This window comes from Balaenoptera ricei, chromosome 1, assembly GCF_028023285.1.
Source record: "Balaenoptera ricei isolate mBalRic1 chromosome 1, mBalRic1.hap2, whole genome shotgun sequence".
Classification (NCBI taxonomy): Eukaryota; Metazoa; Chordata; class Mammalia; order Artiodactyla; family Balaenopteridae; genus Balaenoptera; species Balaenoptera ricei.
The window spans coordinates 159,031,627-159,048,617 of record NC_082639.1 but is presented as its reverse complement, the minus strand read 5'-3'; the positions used below and the strand labels follow the sequence as shown (position 1 = coordinate 159,048,617).

Genomic DNA, 16,991 nt, shown 5'->3' with positions numbered 1-16,991 from the left:
TACAAATGGACTAAACCCACTACCAGTATGTCAGTCATACTGGAATTCATAATAGTCCTAACAAGTTTTTATAAGCTAAGTTTTTTTAAAAATAAGTTCTATGAATAACTCAGTAAGTTAGGAGATGGTTATTATGGAGAAGGCTCTTAAGTGGAATAAAGACATTGTCTCAAAATTGTTGAATAATCTGCTCCACTCATTGTCTACACAATGTATTCTAACATTGCAACTACTGTATATTTGGTTCCAATGCAGTAGGGTCTTACTGAATAAGCAAAGAGGCTGACTGAAAACAGTTAACAGAGGAGCTCTGAGAGAACCAAACATCATTAGAGCAAAGACACTTGAAATGCAAGGGGTCTCCTTGGATCTCCTCAAGAAATGTTTTTAGAAATTATTTCATATTATTGCCTCCTTTATATCTTTTAAGTTTTTTTACAGCCCAAAGACGAACACCTATGTTGTAACAATTATATGTGGAAATGTTTTGGGGAATTGCCCGTTGTTTTTCTATTTTTCTCTGATACTGTCCCAGGGGTCCACATTCAATTTCTCTAAACGGCTTATATCACCACTTCTCTTTCCAGTCCATCCTCTCTTCCCCATTGCCTATTGGAAATATATGATCTCCAAGGCCTTTTAAGGTCCCACAGACTGAATTTTGCCTCAACACATGATGGCGTTTCAAAATACAGATCTATGTGTCTATGACATGTCGCCACTACCCCATCCCATGTGGTAACGTGGGGAGCTATTTAAACAACACACACAACAAACGCAGTTTTTGGTTTGTTTTTTTGTTTTTTGGCTGGCAGGATCTCAGTTCCCTGACCAGGGATTGAATCCGGGCCATGGCAGTGAAAGCCCTGAATCCTAACCACTGGACCACCAGGGAACTCCCTCAAACTGTTTGTTTGCATTCACATGGTGTTTCCTCAATGTCTCCACCTTGCCATCTCTAACTTGCTTTGCTATGTTATCTCTACTTCAGTGAAGTTTATTTCCCTCTTTTTTTATATGCAAGGACCTCTGGTCTCTTTTTACTTAGCTAACGTTAGTTTTTATTCTGGTATTCACTCCCTACCGCTCTTTCATTTTCTTTTATGGAGAGAATGGTTATTTGGGTTTTTTTGGAGGGGTGGTGGTATATAATGGTGGTCTATTTCTCTTAAGTTCAAACTTATTACAAGTAGGTGCAAGCAATCTGCCTACTTTACTTATGTCTTCTGTTAAGTTTTGCCTGAACATTTATATACTGAGAGACATTGTGTTTTATTATAATTTTTTCTTCTTTATTATAATTAGCTTTGAGGGTTTTTTTAATGATGTATGTAGACTGGTCATATCATCTATGAATTGCACTGCAGGACAGAGGGGACATTACAGAGGGAATGCTGGCTCTAGTGGGATTGAGAACCACTGCTCTACAATGAGAGAAAGGATGTTAGGAACTGTCCAGCCTCTCTTTTTTTCAGGCCCACAGAGGGTGGAAAGGATGCAGCCACATCTACACAACTGGTGGGTGGATTCGAACCAGGTTTCCTGAATCGTTGTCCAGCCCTACCCTAAGCCTAAATTCATCTTTCATTTTCCATAGCTCAACTTCACAGTCCAAAGTTGGACACTGCTGGAGGAAAGGAGATCGAAGCCCTCCGTGTCTAACTCCCTTGGGACGTTTTTGTCCTAGATTCAACCGAATCTGGCGCTCTCCTAAGGCTGCCAGCAACAGGTTTTACTCAGTTGTTTGTCGCCCCTAGCGTCTAGCGTGGGTACTGGCACAAAGCGAGCAAACTACTTACAAGATGAATTTAGTACTTTTCCGAAGAGAAACAGATCCCACCTCTTCCCACACCTTCCACCAAGCCAGTAAGGAATCCAGGTACTCCTAAATCCCAATTCTTCCATAAAGAGTCCAAATTTTGCAAAAGAGATGGAAACAGCTGAACTCAGCCTCAGGGCATGGGGTGGTGGGGAATACAGGGGTCAGATGGGCGTGGCCTTCTCCGAGTGGGCGGAGCGCGTGGGAGGGAGCAGTGCCCTCTGGGAAGAACCCGGAGGGAGACTTCTGACTTTAAGCAGCCGTGTGTGTGTGTGTGTGTGTGTGTGTGTGTGTGTGTGTGTGTGTGTGTGTCTAGGGGAAGTTAATGATTTACCAGAGGCTCATTTCACAACTTACCAAGGGTCAGCTTCCCTTGAGCATGTACAAATTCGGTCCTCTGGGCTCCTCACCCCTTGCCAGCTTCCACCCGGAAGGTCCCCCAGGCAGCCTGCAGCATGATCTCCATCACCGAATGGCAGAGTGAGTGCGAGGGGCCGGTGCTGTCGAGGGGGCTGGGCTGGACCGGCTAGGGTAGGTGAAGATGCAGCCCCTCCCAGCCGGGATCTTTCTCTGGGGAACCTGCAAGGCGACCTCTGGAGCTAGTGGCTGGGAGCTGCCCTGTTGGCATCCTTCAGGCAGCAGGGCCAGGGCCGGGTGTGGCTCCCTGCCTTCCAGGGGGTGGGGGGTTGCCCAGGGCCCCCAGGTAGCCAGAGGCTGGTGCCTGGAGGAACTGGCAAGTTCACCACTCAGGCTGGTCCCTTCCCCATTCAGGATTCTTAAACATGGGATACTACAAGGGTGGACCTAGAAGGCCTCTGCCTATTGAGACATCTTTCCCCCACAAAGTCTTAGGGTATCCTGTGGCCCCGGCCCCTTCTTATCAGAAACTAAACTCAGATCCCCTCCCCAAATCACTCCTAAATATCTTTCCCCTTTATTCAGGGAAGAGGGCAGGGAGGTAGTCCCAAGGTCCAGGAGAAGTGGTGAAAACTGTGGCTCTGTAAGTTTCATTTGGGTGAGTTACTTAAAGCCAGTGTCTTATCTGTGAACTGGAGATAATACTCATTCAGTCACTGAACAAATTTGTCTCCTTTATGCGCCAAGCACTGTTTTGGGCACAGGGTATGCAACAGTGAATGGAACAGACATATTCCCTGCTTATGTTCCAGAATGAGGAAACAGGTTAATTAGCAGATGAAGTCAGTACGTAGCATGTCAGATGGTGATACCTCCCTCTGGACAAAAGTAAAACAGGGTAAAGAGGCTTGGGAGTGTGGGGTAGGAGGGGTTACTGTTTTGTATAGAGTGGTCACTAAGCTTACCTGGGAAGGTACTTTTATACAGAGGCCCATAGGAAGTGAGGGAGCAAAGCCACGCAGCTGTCTGGGGGGAGGGGGGGAAATGTTCTAGGAAGAGGGGACCGCCAGTGCAAAGGCCCTGAGGCATTAGCATACTTTGGTGTGTTTGAAAAACAAGGAGGCTGGTGTGGGTGGAACAAAGTGAGGAGAGGGGAGAGCAGTAGGAGGATAGTCAGGGAGGTCACTCAGAGGCCAGGCTGTATAAGAATTTTGGTTTTATCTCCATAAGATGGGAATCCATTAGAAGGTTTTGTGCAGAGGAGTGATATGATCTGCTTATATTTTTTAAAAGATCACTCTGGGTGCTGGATTGAGAATAGACAGACTGTGGAGGGGTGGGGTCAGCAACAGACCAGTTTTGAGGCAAGAGGTGGTGAAGGAGACCAGTTCCGAGGTAAGAGGTGATGGAGGAAACCAGTTCTGAGGTGAGAGGCAGTGGAGGAGACCAGGGTGGTAGCAGCAAACTGGTGGGGAGTAGTCAGTGCTGGATCTGCGCTGAGGAAATTGCTGAAAGGATTTGCTGATGGACTGGATGTGGGTTGTGAGAGAAAGAGTTCAAGTATGCCTCCAATATTTTCAGCCTGAACAATTAGAAGGGTTGAGTAGTGGGGAAGGCAGGAGTTGGGTTTTAGACATGTTGAGTTTGATGTCAAGTAGGTAGTCAGGTATATTAGTCTGCAATGGAGAGAAATTTGGGAGTTGCCAGCGTACGGATGGTATGTAAAACCATGAGATCGCCTGGGCACAGTTTCTCAGCCTCCCCACTACTGACATTTGGGGGCAGAGTAGTTCTTTGTTGTGGGGGGAGGGGGATCAGGCCTGTCCATTGTAGGATTTTAGCAGCATCCCTGGCCTCTAGCCACTAGATGGCAGTAGCACACTCTCACTCCCAATTGTGACCATCAAAATGTCTTCTTATGTTACCAAATGTCCCCAGGGGAACAAAATTGCCAACCTACCCATCAGCACCCACCCCTCCACCCCAAGTTGAGAAACACTGACTTAGGGGAAAAAATAGAAGAGGGCTGAGGCCTGAGCCCAGGGGCAAGCCAACATTAAACCAAAATGTGCTAAGTTCTATGAAGAATGTGCTAAGTCCTACAAACAGAAAAAAAATGAGGGAACCAGATTAAGTCAGGAACAGATAGTGGACCAGGTTTCCCTGAGAAACTGACATTTGCGTTGAGACCTGAAGGAGTGTGTGTTGGGCAGATAGCAAGTGGGGAGAAACCGCGTGTACAAAGACCCCGAGGCAGGAAGGCTCGTCATGGAAACAATGATGTGTTTGGAGTATGGCAGGCAAGGGCGGAAGATGAAGCTGGACAAGCAAGCCTAGGCCCCATCATGCAGGGCCTGTAAGCCAAGGCATGGGTGGGAGGACTCTTGCGTTCTAAGCCAGTGGGAAGCCATGACGGATTGTACGCTGTGCTAATATGAGCGGATTACATGTTTTCCAAGGCCCCTGACTGCTGTGCGGAGAAGGGATAAGAGGGTGGCAGGAATGAAGCAGGAGACTAACTGGGGGATGTCGCAGGAGTCCAGGAAAGAGATAATGGTGGCTTAGAATTAAGTGGTAAGAGTGGAGAGAAGTGGACGTCTTTCAAGATACATTTAGGAGGAAGAAGCAATAAAACTTAGCTGTGGATTGAATGGAGGAGGGGTGGTAGGAACAGTGAGGGAGACTCAGTGATGGCTCTTGGGCTTCTGCCTCGAGCTGCTGAGTGGGTGGTGATGACATTTCATTCATTTGGGGAAAACTGTGCCAGGTGCAGCTTTAAGGAAGGAAAATCAATAGCTCAGTTTGGACCTGTTGAGTTCAAGATGCCTTGGAGAGAGAAAAACATGCAGATATGCCAAGTAAGCAGCTGGATAGGAGTTTGGAAGCTCAAAGGAGGCATGGACTAGAAAGATAAATATCAACATTGTCAGCACACAAGAGATACTTAAAGATGTGGACATTCATGTGAAACTAGAATGAGAAGAGAAATGACCTGGAGCTGAAGCCCTGAGCAATTCAAACCCCAAGAGAAGAGAAAGAAGTGGGAGCTGGCAAAGAAGCCTGGGAAAGAGTGGCCAGAACAGCAGGAAGAAATCAAGAATATGGTGTCACGGAAGCAACCACAGGATATTTCAAGAAGGGAGTGGCCAACTGCTGACAGATGAGGACCGACCCCTCTCCTTTGGATCTGGGAACATGGACGTCATGGGAGGCCCAAGCAAGAGCCTCTCTGTGGAGGGGGTGGGGGCAGAAGTGGACCGGACAGGGCTGGTTAAAGGCACTTTTTCTAGAGCCAGTCTACTGGGTTCACACCCTGGTTCTGCCAGCTGCCGGCTGTGCACCCCTGGGCACAGGTTAAGACCTCTCAGTGTTTCCGTTCTGTTTGTGAAATGGGGCTAAAGCATACCTACCTCATAGGCAGTTATGAAAATTAAACGAGTTAATACACATAAAGTGCTTAGACTGCCTGGCACCATGTGTTCATTAGTGTTAACAATTATTACTATTAATCACTGTTGTTAATTTTGAAAAGAGAAACAAGGCTCTTTCTCTTCCCCTTTGCCTCCTTCCTCTTCCTGAACAATTCAGTCCTAAAGCCATGAGGTAGCAGGGGGGCGGTGCCCAGGGCGGGTGTCAGGGCCCTCGCCAGGCTGGTGGGTTCACACTGGGGTTTGCCTGGTGCCAGGCCAGGGGGAGGGGGGCATCCTGGCAGGGTTGGGGTGGAAACAGGAGAGTAACTTTATGGTGGAGGGGCCTGCAGACTCCGCCTTGATGAAGTACTTAAAGAAACGTCATTCAGTAACAGGTCAAATTGGAACTATGCATCACCTAATAGATGCAGTGAGAAGAACACAGCATCACCTCTTGTTGATATCTCTGCATAACCTGAATCTAGTCATGAGGAAACATCAGACAAACCCAAACAGAGGGACAGCTACAGGATAACTGGCCCAAATCTTCGTAAGTGTCAAGGTCATGTCAAGGGGAGACTGAGGAACTGTTTCAGACAAAACAGCCTGAAGAGACATGGCAACCACATGCCACATGTGATTCTGAACTGGATCTTTTTGCCGTGAATGATATGACTGGGACAACTGATGAAACCTGAATGGGGTCTGAGGGTTGGATGGTAGTAATGTATCAGTGTTAATCTCCTGACTTTGACGTTGTGTCCTGGCTGTAAAGGAGAATAAAGGAAACCACAGCCAAGTATTCAGGGGCGATGAGATAGCCGGTGGCAACTGCTTTCAAATGGTTCAGGAAAAAAATTCTTTGTACTGTACTTGCAACTTTTATGTCCATTTGATATTGATTTTAAAAAAAGAGGGAGAGGGACTTCCCTGGCGGTGGTTAAGAATCCGCCTGCCGGGCTTCCCTGGTGGTGCAGTGGTTAAGAATCCACCTGCCAATGCAGGAGACACGGGTTTGAGCCATGTTCAGAGAAGATCCTACATGCCGCGGAGCAACTAAGCCCGTGCGCCACAACTACTGAGCCTGCACTCTAGAGCCTGAAAGCCACAACTACTGGGCCTGTGTGCCACAACTACTGAAGCCCATACACCTAGAGCCCTGCTCTGCAACAAGAGAAGCCACCACAATGAGAAGCCCGCACACCGCAACGAAGAGTAGCCCCCGCTTGCTGCAACTAGAGAAAGCCTGTGTGCAGCAATGAAGACCCAACGCAGCCAAAAATAAGTAAGTAAATAAATAAATAAATAAATAAATACAGAAGAATCTGCCTGCCAATGCAGGGGACACAGGTTCGAGCCCTGGTCCAGGAAGATCCCACATGCCGCGGAGCAACTAAGCCCGTGCGCCACAACTACTGAGCCCGCGTGCCACAACTACTGAAGCCTGTGTGCCTAGAGCCTGTGCTCTGCAACAAGAGAAGCCACGGCAATGAGAAGCCCATGCACCACAACGGAGAGTAGCCCCCGCTCGCCGCAACTAGAGAAAGCAGCAATGAAGACCCAACACAGCCAAATAAATAAATAAATACATAAATTAAAAAAAAAAAAAAAAAAAGAGGGAGAGAGAAAGTGAATGGTGTCTGAGGCTCCCTTGCACAGCCTCAGACCAGAGGGACCCATCCGCCTGCTCCAGGGGATATCGCTTTCCTTGGAGCTGTAGCTGCTTTCTGGAAGCAAGAAAGACATTGAACCTGGCCTCAGTTAGCGCTGCAGGGCGGGGTCTAAACAGGACTTCGGAGCAGCCATCAGCCCGGTTGTTCTCTGCAGTCTGGGGAGGGCCCCACTTCTCACCAGGCGGTGCCCTGGAGAGCCAGGCCTCTCTGGCGAGTTCCGTCAGTCTCCCAGCTGTTCTCTGCCCCAGAGCCTGGAGACTGGGTGACCTCCAGCAAGGGGTGTGCTGCCCCAACTGTCTGCATCCTGGGGACGGTGGGCTGCAGGCGCTTCTGTCACTCCTGGTGACGTGTCCCACCCCCACCCTCTCTGCCATGCTTTCTGCCCCAAGAAGAACTTCAGGAGCAGCCCCTGGCTGGTAATTTGACTGAAATCCCTCAGCAACTCCACAGGTGAGAGAGGCAGAGCAAGGTCTGAGGCTTGTGTGTGAGAAACACAGTTTCTGACCCTTTTCTATGGGGTTTTGTGTTCATGGTGCAGTTTCTCCACTGAACGCTGGAAGCACTAATTGTGGCCCATAAAGAAGGCTGACTCCATTGCAGAAAAATTCTGGAAATGCACCAGCCCTTGAAGGGCAGTGTGGAACAAGTTGGAAAAGTAATAACCATATAAGCCAGCAAATCATTGTTGCAGAAAAAAGTATAATATAGGAGAGAAGACATGAAATATGAATTTGAGAAATGTATGCTATTTCTACAAAAAGAGTAAGAGGCTGTAAAGTGTTTACAGGATGGGCATGTGGATATTTTAACAAAACAAAATGAAAACCCAATAAAATGCCCATGTTATGTTTCCACACAAAAATATCTACTAAGGGAGATAGAGCGGAAGGGTATATTGTCAGAACTGACCTATTTTTATGGTGAGTGTAAGCTAATAAGAGATTTTTATAACAGGCATAAAAACTTAAAATACCTTTGTCATTCAGATTAAAGAAATATGGTTGTGGTCTTCCTCCACAGTACCCTGGCCCGTGTAAAACTATCATGACAAGATAGATGTACTTCTAGACCCTCAACTTATTGTCTCTGAGGGTAGAAAAATCATGCAACATGGAAAGACAGAACACAACCTTCATAATGACCAAGGGGGTTGTACTCTGCCCAGTGTCTTGGGTTCTAAGAGATTTAATTCAGGCAGGCATTCTAGGAGGTGGAAATAGGAAACAAACTTGAATAGATTACGGAGATTTGTCAGAAACAGGAGGAATCGCCATTAGTAGCAGATGGATTCTGGGCAGCGGGGGGATATACTGAGAGAAATTATGTTGTACTGGTTCCTAGCAAATCCAGCTCTGCCAAAAGGGAGACCCAATTAGACTGGCATTTTTCTAGAATATGAGTTGCACGAGGTTTCAATCCATAATTTGAACAATAAATCTCATCTCTGTATTTTTAATGATCTTTTAAAGAAGTCCTTTGGCCTTATTTCTATACTGGAACTGATCCTAATCCTCTTAAGATCTGTATGGTAACAGGTTAGGAAAGATTAACTACCTACCTGAAAGACGATTGTGTTTCATTTTTTCTTTCAGTTGTAAATATAACTTAGCCGGTAAGCCTAATCTTCATAATTTTGTTTTTGTTTTGTTTTGTTTTTACAGTTCTGCCTCTTAACAGCCAGACTTTTAACAACTTTTTACAACTCTCTGTAGAAACATAGCAATAATACCAATTTCATAGAGATTGTAAGGATCAATTCTAAGATGTTAGTTAACAAGCCCAGTAAAATTTTACTCTTTAAAAATTACCTGTGTTTTCTTTGTAAAAGTTAAGCCATTTTTAATAAAGTTATACATGTTGTAGTTTAAAAAGACACTCTTGCCCTAACCCTATTCACCATATAATTTACAACAAAAAGAAAATAAGGCATTTTAGCTATATTAAGTAAATAAAGCAAGTTGCAAAACTGTATATACAATATAAACTTAAAGTTGTACCTCATCAGTAATTTTTTAAAAGGAAGCAACACAGTTCCATTTACCATAGCATCAAAAAGAATAAAATACTTAGGAATAAACCTAACTAAGGAGGCAAAAGGCTTGTACCCTGGAAACTACAAACTGTTGCTGAAAGAAATTTTAAAAGACACAAATAGGTAGAAAGACCCATATTCATGGATTGGAAGACTTAATATTGTTAAGATGTCAATACTACAGAAGGCAGTCTACAGATTCAATGCAATAATGTATCAAAATCCCAATGGCGTTTTTTGCAGAAATAGAAAAATCCATCCTAAAATTCACATGGAATCTCAAGGGATCTTGAATAGCCAAAGCAATCTTGAAAAAGAAGAACAAAGTTGGAGGTTTCAAACTTCCTGATTTCAAAACTTATTACTAACCTACAGTAATCAAAACAGTGTGGGACTGGCATAAAGACAGACATAGAGACCAATGGAATATAAAAGAGAGCCCAGAAATAAACCCTGGCATATATGGCCACATGGTTTTCAACAAGGGTGCCAAGACCATTCAATGGAGAAAAGACAGTCTTTCCAACAAATGATGTTGGGAAAACTGGATATTCACAGGCAAAAGAATGAAATCGGACCCATACCTTACACCATATGTAAAAATTAACTCAAAGTTCATTTTAGCTCTAAGTAAGATCTAAAACAAACTCTTAGAAGAAAACATAGGAGAAAAGCTTCATGATGCTGAATTTGACCATTATTTCTTGGGTGTGATACCAAAAGCACAGGCAACTAAAGAAAAAAATAGATACACTGGACTATATGAAAATTTAAAACTTCTGTGCATCAAAGGACACAATCAACAGAGTGAAAAGGCAACCTACAGAATAGGAGAAAATACTGGCAAATCTTGTATCTGATAAGGGGTTACTATACAGAAGATACAAAGAACTCCTACAACTGAACAACAAAAAACCCCAAACAACCTGTTTTAAAAATGGGCAAAGGACTTGAATAGACACTTCTCCAAAGAAGATATACAAATGACCAACAAGCACATGAAAGATACTCAACACCACTAATCATCAAGGAAATGCAAATCAAAACCTCAATGAGATACCACCTCACACCCCTTAGGATGGATGCTATCAAAAACAAAACAAAGCAAAAAAACAGAAAGTAACAAGTGTTGGTGAGGATGTAGAGAAGTTGGAACCCCTTGTACACCACTACCGGGAATGTATAGTGGTGTAACTTCTGTGGGAAGCAGTATGGTGGTTTCTCAAAAACTTAAAAATAGAACTACCATATGACCCAGCAATTCCACTTCTGGGTATATACCCAAAAGAAGTGAAAGTAGAGTCTCGGAGAGAAATTGTTCACCCGTGCTCACAGTAGCATTATTTACAATAGCCAAAAGGTGGAAGCAACCCACGTCCATCCACAGATGACTAGATAAACAAAATGTAGTATATGCATACAATGGAATATTATTCAGCCTTAAAAAGGAAGGAAATTCTGACACATGCTACAACATGGATAAACCTTGAAGACATTATGCTGAGTGAAATAAGGCAGTCACACAGAGACAAGTACTGTATGATTCCAATCATATGAGGTACCTAGACTAGTTAGAATCATAGAAAGTAGAATGGTGGTTACCAGAGAGAGTGGGGAACAGGGAGTTGTTTAGAGGGTATAGAGTTTCAGTTTTGCAAGATGAAAAGAGTTCCGGATGTGGGTGGTGGTGATAGCACAACAAGGTGAATGTACTTAGTACCACTGAACTGTATACCTAAAAATGGTTAAGATGATATATTTTATTTGTATTTTATTGTAATTTAAAATTTTCAACTTGATTCAATTTAAAAATGAAGCAACACAATGAATTGTCATTTGTTGACTACCAGAGTGGCACAGATAAAGTAAAATTAACAATTCTGTGAGATGGAGAGGGTTTAAGAGAAAGGGAACTTCATATCCTAAATAGCCTGCGTATCTGTGCTGGGCTCCCTGGCTCTGAGCCAACTCCTGTAGTTCAAAGAACGAGGAGACACAAAGCAAAAGACACGCTGTTGCTGGGGCCCACCTGTGGTTGAAGTTAGGGTTCCGAGGGGTGTGTGGCAGGGCAGCCACGGTGCTGGCTGGGGTGTAGACTCCGAGGTGATGAGCACATTTCCGGTCAATGACTTCTCTTTCCCAGTCAAGTGTGAGAGGTCATCAGAAGGCTGGGAACTGGGGCGGTTTAGAGAAGGAAGGAGACACTGTGAAGAACTGTTCAGGAGGGCAAGCCTCCTGAGAAATAGGGCAGGCCAGCTGGGCAGTTCTGAGACACTTTGGGGATATGGCTGTGAGTTTTCAGTGGTACCCTTCGGCCCTGGTGTGAGTTGGGCATCAAGCGGCTCCCAAAAGCAGAGGCCAGGAACAGAGTAGGCAGAGAGTTGTGTTCAGCCAGAGACCCAACCCTGATAATGATCTAGATGACGTGGCATTTGAAGACAAGAGGAAACTGAAAATAGAAAGTGGTGAGAGTATCACTAGCTACTAGACGTTGTGAGGACAGGACGCCAGAGTATATAGAACTGACCAGCAGTTTCCAGGTGCTAAACATCGATTCGTGCCCATCCTTCCCTTCCCCTCCTGTCATTCCCTGAGAGTACAGAAGCCAAGATTCCTGGATGGCAGCGGAGCCACCCCACCCCCGCCCCCCAGAGGGCACCTGTCCAGCGGCAATGGGGGGAAGTTCCAGCATCCCAAGCTGCTCCCCAAAGCCCATCCCACCACAACCTCCTTGCCCATTGCAGAGATTGGTGTGGGCACCACCGGCTTCGGCATCTTCTTTATCCTCTTTGGAATGCTCCTGTACTTTGATTCAGTGCTCCTGGCCTTCGGAAACGTGAGTCCCCAAGCCCTGTGAACACACCTGAGGTCTCCGTTGCCGGGAGGGTCAGCCCTGAGTTTATTCAGATCGTGCCCATCCAGGTGCTGGGCACCACCAAGCCCAGGCAGGCAACGGGTGGCTGGGGATGGATGGTGAGGCCTATGGGGCACAGAGAATCTAAGGACCTGGATTCTCATGCCAGTCTCCGGACAAGGCCCTGAGGGTACCAAGATGAATCAGATGCCCGTCAGAATCCCACCACCTAGGGACAGGAATGTCACATCAACATACACGACTGGAGAGGAAGGCAGGGGCAGTGGTAAAGTCACTGTAAGATAAACACAGCTAATATGAAACAAGGTGCTTGGAGAAAAGAGAGCACGCCCTGTGGGAGAAGGATGAAAAACAATTTAGAAAAATAAATGAGTGTGGGGAGGATAAAGCACTTCCAGGTGGATGGAACAACAAGAGAAGAGGTATGGAGAAGGGGAGGGAAAGCATGGAACATGCCGGAAGAAAGCCAGAGAGTTAAGTTTGACAGGAGGCCAGGCACTCTTAAGGGATCGTTAGGAGCCAAGCTGAAGGTGGTGACAGGGCCATAGAGTGGAGGGCCTGGAGAATGCTGCCACAGGCAGGAGCCCTGACACTTCCCTGTGACACTGGGTGTGGCTGCCTAACCTATTTAGGCTTCAGCCTTCACCTTCGTAAAATGGAGAGAATCTCACTGTCTTTCCCATCTTACTTAGGAGGTGTGATGAGAAATGATATCATATAAGAAGAAGTGCTTGGGATCCAAGAAATTGGGTCGAATTGGGTGACAAGGCAGAGACCTTCAAAGGTCTCCCGGTCCACCCTGCCTCTGGGCACTTCTGTTCCTAAGCAGTTCAAATTACTCACCCTCTCCAATATTATCCCTCCTTGAAGAGTTAGCAAGTCCTGCCCCATGCCTGAGGCGCAGCTCCAGGCCTGGCCCCTGACTCCCGAGGGAGCAGAGGGAGCCAGTGTGTTTGTTCTCACACCCACCCCCTCCCTCTCCCACAGCTGCTGTTCCTGACCGGCCTCTCCCTCATCATCGGCCTGAGGAAGACGTTTTCCTTCTTCTTCCAGAGGCACAAGCTCAAGGGGACCAGCTTCTTCCTGGGGGGCGTGGTCATTGTGCTCCTGCGCTGGCCCCTCCTGGGCATGCTCCTGGAAACCTATGGCTTCTTTAACCTCTTCAAGTGAGTGCAGGTCCCCTTCCCCTGGATGGGCCCACCAGGGCCTCTGAACGGCTGAGATCAGGTTTGGGCAGCGTGACCAGCAGTGCATACAGAAGCTGGACTTTATCCTGCAAGAGACGGGAGCCTCGGAAGGGTTGAAAACGGGGAGGAGCATCAGGTGGACACCAACCGTAGGCTGAAGGATAAGTTGGGGGAATCAGCCCATCCATCAGTAAGCACGGAGCACCTGCTGTGTACCCATCACTGTGCCTGTCACCAGGGAGGAGACACAGGACCTGCCCTCAAGTCTAGCAATCCAGATAGGGAGGAAGGGCAGTGAACTAAAATCTACTAAGCCCCTCACATGCACCAAGCATGCTCACAAGCATCCTCTCATTTTGTCATCTCCACAACCCATTGTAGGACTGTCCTCTACTTGCAGATAAGGAAACCAATGCTCAGAGAGGCTGCCCCTGCCCGAGCTCTCACAAGTAGTATGCAAAGGATCTGAACTTGACCCAGGTGTCTCTGGCTCATGTTCCCATATCCCTCGGCCCGTCCAGTGTCAGCCTGGGCCTGGTGAAAGACACGGCGGAACTCAGCGAAGGTGTATGGCCTCCATCAGGGCCAGGGAGGTGTCCCAGAGGAAGCAGGACCTGAGACAGGCCTTGAGTGGTGGGTAGGGTCTCAGAGAAGACTGAAGGGTCCTTAAGAAGAAGAAAGAAAAGGATACTGAGGAAGACCATCTCTGGGGCACTGTGGAGAGAACAGGGGTGGGATGGGGATGATGTGGGCTAGAAGAATCATGGCTTATGGACTCATGGGAAGGAGCTGTGGACCAGGAACCCTAGGCTAATCAGAACCATCAGCTTGCTCAGTGTAGCCTTGAAAACACCTGATCGGCCCGATGCCCTAGACTTCAGAGACATCATGTAGTGTGGTTGCAGGAAATGAAATTCTCTCACATGTGTTCTGCCATCCATTATTTTTCAACGATGTCATTATTCAAACAGTCATTCATTCAAATAGTCAGGTATATAAAAAGTACCTACTATGTGCCAAATACAGGGCTAGGTGTGGGGATATGGCACTAAACGAGGAGAAACTTCCTGCGGAGCTTGCAGTTTAGTGAGGAAGACTAACTCTGACACTAGTTACCATTTATTGAAGACTTGGAAGTGTGAGTGGGGCCACTGCAGACTCAGTAGTTCTAACCAAAAGTAAACCTTGAGAAAGACACCCTGCAGCAGCACTGAAGGGGCAAAAAAACCCCACAAAACTCAGAGCTATAAGAGACCTCAGAGACACAAGCGAACCTCAGGGACCTGAGGCCCAAGGAAAGGAAGTAGCTCAGCCAGAATTCAGATTTCTGCTTCCCTTCCCACACCAACCTCCGTGCCTCCAAGCCCTTTGGGGGATCACCCATCCATGCCAAGGGGTGTGTGGTAAGAATGGGGCACCGAGGCATGGGGGAGAATAAAGTGAGCACAGCCTCCAATGGCGATCCATGCCTGGAGCCCAGGAAACCTGCGGCAGGCGGTACACACCCAGTCTAGGGAGGAGAAGACAGTAACAATAATAAACATTTCCCAAGCATTTCTTTGTGGAAGGCCCTATGATGTAGATACTATTATTATTAACCCCATTTTACAGGTGGAAATAGATTCAGAGAAGTGAAGAAATTTGCCTAAGTTTATACAGCGCCAGTGAGTGGTAGAGCCAAGATTTGAACCCAGGGAGTCTGACCTCAGGGCCTTCATTCTTAACTACTCCACTTGGCTGCCTCTCAAAAAACAGGGGTGCAGAACCACGCCCGCCCCCAGTGCCCAGGGGCCCATTCTCTTGGGAGCCAAAGCTGGAGCCTTTGGGGGGACCTCAGCCTCGCTGCCCTCATCCTCCCCTCTGGGGCCATCACTGACCACTCCCTCCACCTCTCTGCTCCTAGGGGCTTTTTCTCTGTCGCCTTTGGCTTCTTGGGCAATACCTCCAACATCCCCTTCCTGAGCATGGTAAGTGGATTATGCGTGTGGCTTGGTGGCGGTGCCTTGGGGTGGGGGAAGCGCACGGACTTAGTAAAACAGCTGCCCCAGGTGCAGTGGACACCTCCCCATCTCCCCTCAAAGCCCCTTCCCCAGGTGGGCCAGCCTCAGCTCCTCTTCCCCTCCCTGTACCTTCTCCATTTGACAACAGCAGATGAGATGAGGGGTGTGAGCAGTTGTGCCAAAGGTGTGGGTGTAGAGAACGGTGTTTGTCAGTAGCTCCCTATTAGAGCCAAAGAAACGGAGCCTTAGGGAGTCTAGGTGACCCAGCCAGAAAGTGCCAGACTTCTGGAGAGCGGGCTGAGTCTGGGCCCCAGGCAGAGAGAGGATGTGTGACAGCCAGTGACAACAGGAAAAGCAGGTGGCAGATTCTGTCCTCTCCTTGGGGCAGGCATGGGGCAGTGGTCCCTAGCCCCTGCCCCTCCCTTTCTCTGAAGCACCTGACAGAATACAAGCTCTCTGAGAAGCCCAGAGAGGCTCTAAGCCAGCACTTTGACATGCCTGCCCCCGGACACACCCCCGCTGTCCCCTCTCCATATCTGCGCCTGGCACTGCTCCCAGCTCTCAAGGCCAGCTTCGTAATAACCTAGATATTGAGTCTGCTCTGCACTCTTTGTCTGGAGTAATGATTCTTGGCTCCCACAGCTGTTCCAGAGGCTTCAAGGCACCAGCTCAATGGTCTGAACAGCAGAGATAAGCTGCTTGAACTTGGATCATTGGTTGAAGGGGCTGGAAAGGAAATGGGGGCCACCCCCTCAGGCCCCCACCCCGCAATGACTCATCTCCCCATCATACCTGGACCTCTCCAAGTCCAGAAGGAAGGATGGAGCCGAGTGACTGACCTCAAATCCCCAAGTCAACGCAAGAAGCTGTCAGGACTGTTGGAAGCAGAGATCCGGGTCCCTCCCATGGAGATTGAATGGGATCACACCCCACCCTGTATTTATCAGAGGAAAAGCAAAGATTAAATCCCCAAGCTGTAAATGTGCCTGAGACTCAAAGTCAGTGTCTCTAGCCCATGAAGTCCGTTCTCTGACTCAGGGCAGGCCCACACACATGGCAAGAAGCAGGCCTGCTCTCATGACCTATCATTCTTACCCTCGTGTTTATTAGTCCTAATGAGTGAGATAATATGTTTGCAAGCCCCTGTTAGCAGGAGGTATTAAACAAGTGATGGGTATTAATCCCCATCGTGGTGGGAAGTGCTTCTCAACCATTAATTAGGTGGATGTCTGCACAGCTCACTCACCAGGTAGCCTCTGTGCTGAGGTAGAGACATAGCCCTTACCTTCCAAGGGCCCCAGTCTCTGTCCTGGGAAGCACTTCATTGAAGGGTAAAGCGCATCCTTGCAGGCCCAAGAAAGAGACAGGAGTCCCCCGCAATGCGTACATTTAGTAAGTCTCTGTGAGGGCCCCTGTGTCTGTACGGAGCAAAGGAGCGGGTGCTGAGGGTGCAAAGGGAAGGAGACCTGCCCCACTTCAAAGCAAGGCTCACAGCAATTCCAAAACGGTGTGATCGAGGTGCCACAGGACATGACTGTGGGGCTCCAGGAGCAGCACCTCCGGACACACTGCAGCTGGAAGGCACTCCTCCAAGTTCCCTTAGTGCTTCCCAGGTACGCCCACCTTCTAGAGCTGCAA

At 47.5% G+C, this 16,991-nt stretch overlaps 1 protein-coding gene across 2 annotated transcripts; it reads left to right on the top strand.

The window, feature by feature from the left end:
• The first annotated feature begins 2,105 nt into the window (after window positions 1-2,105).
• Window positions 2,106-16,338, top strand: GOLT1A (golgi transport 1A). Of its 2 annotated transcripts, none has more exons than XM_059904650.1 (5): window positions 2,106-2,299; window positions 12,036-12,127; window positions 13,154-13,332; window positions 15,257-15,320; window positions 15,996-16,338. In XM_059904650.1, exons 1-5 carry the CDS (start codon window positions 2,275-2,277, stop codon window positions 16,032-16,034), a joined length of 399 nt encoding a protein of 132 aa, XP_059760633.1. In that variant the 5' UTR covers window positions 2,106-2,274; the 3' UTR covers window positions 16,035-16,338. The 2 variants fall into 2 exon arrangements, with proteins under 2 accessions (XP_059760633.1, XP_059760641.1); XM_059904658.1 differs by lacking the exon at window positions 2,106-2,299 and adding an exon at window positions 2,305-2,350.
• Window positions 16,339-16,991: the final 653 nt, after the last annotated feature.

Excerpts from the sequence above, each read along its gene's own strand:
- GOLT1A (XM_059904650.1), top strand. The coding sequence starts at position 2,275 with ATGATCTCCATCACCGAATGGCAGA. Across the intron at positions 2,300-12,035 it reads CTCCATCACCGAATGGCAGA|AGATTGGTGTGGGCACCACC; the intron begins GTGAGTGCGAGG and ends TGCCCATTGCAG. Across the intron at positions 15,321-15,995 it reads ACATCCCCTTCCTGAGCATG|CTGTTCCAGAGGCTTCAAGG; the intron begins GTAAGTGGATTA and ends TGGCTCCCACAG.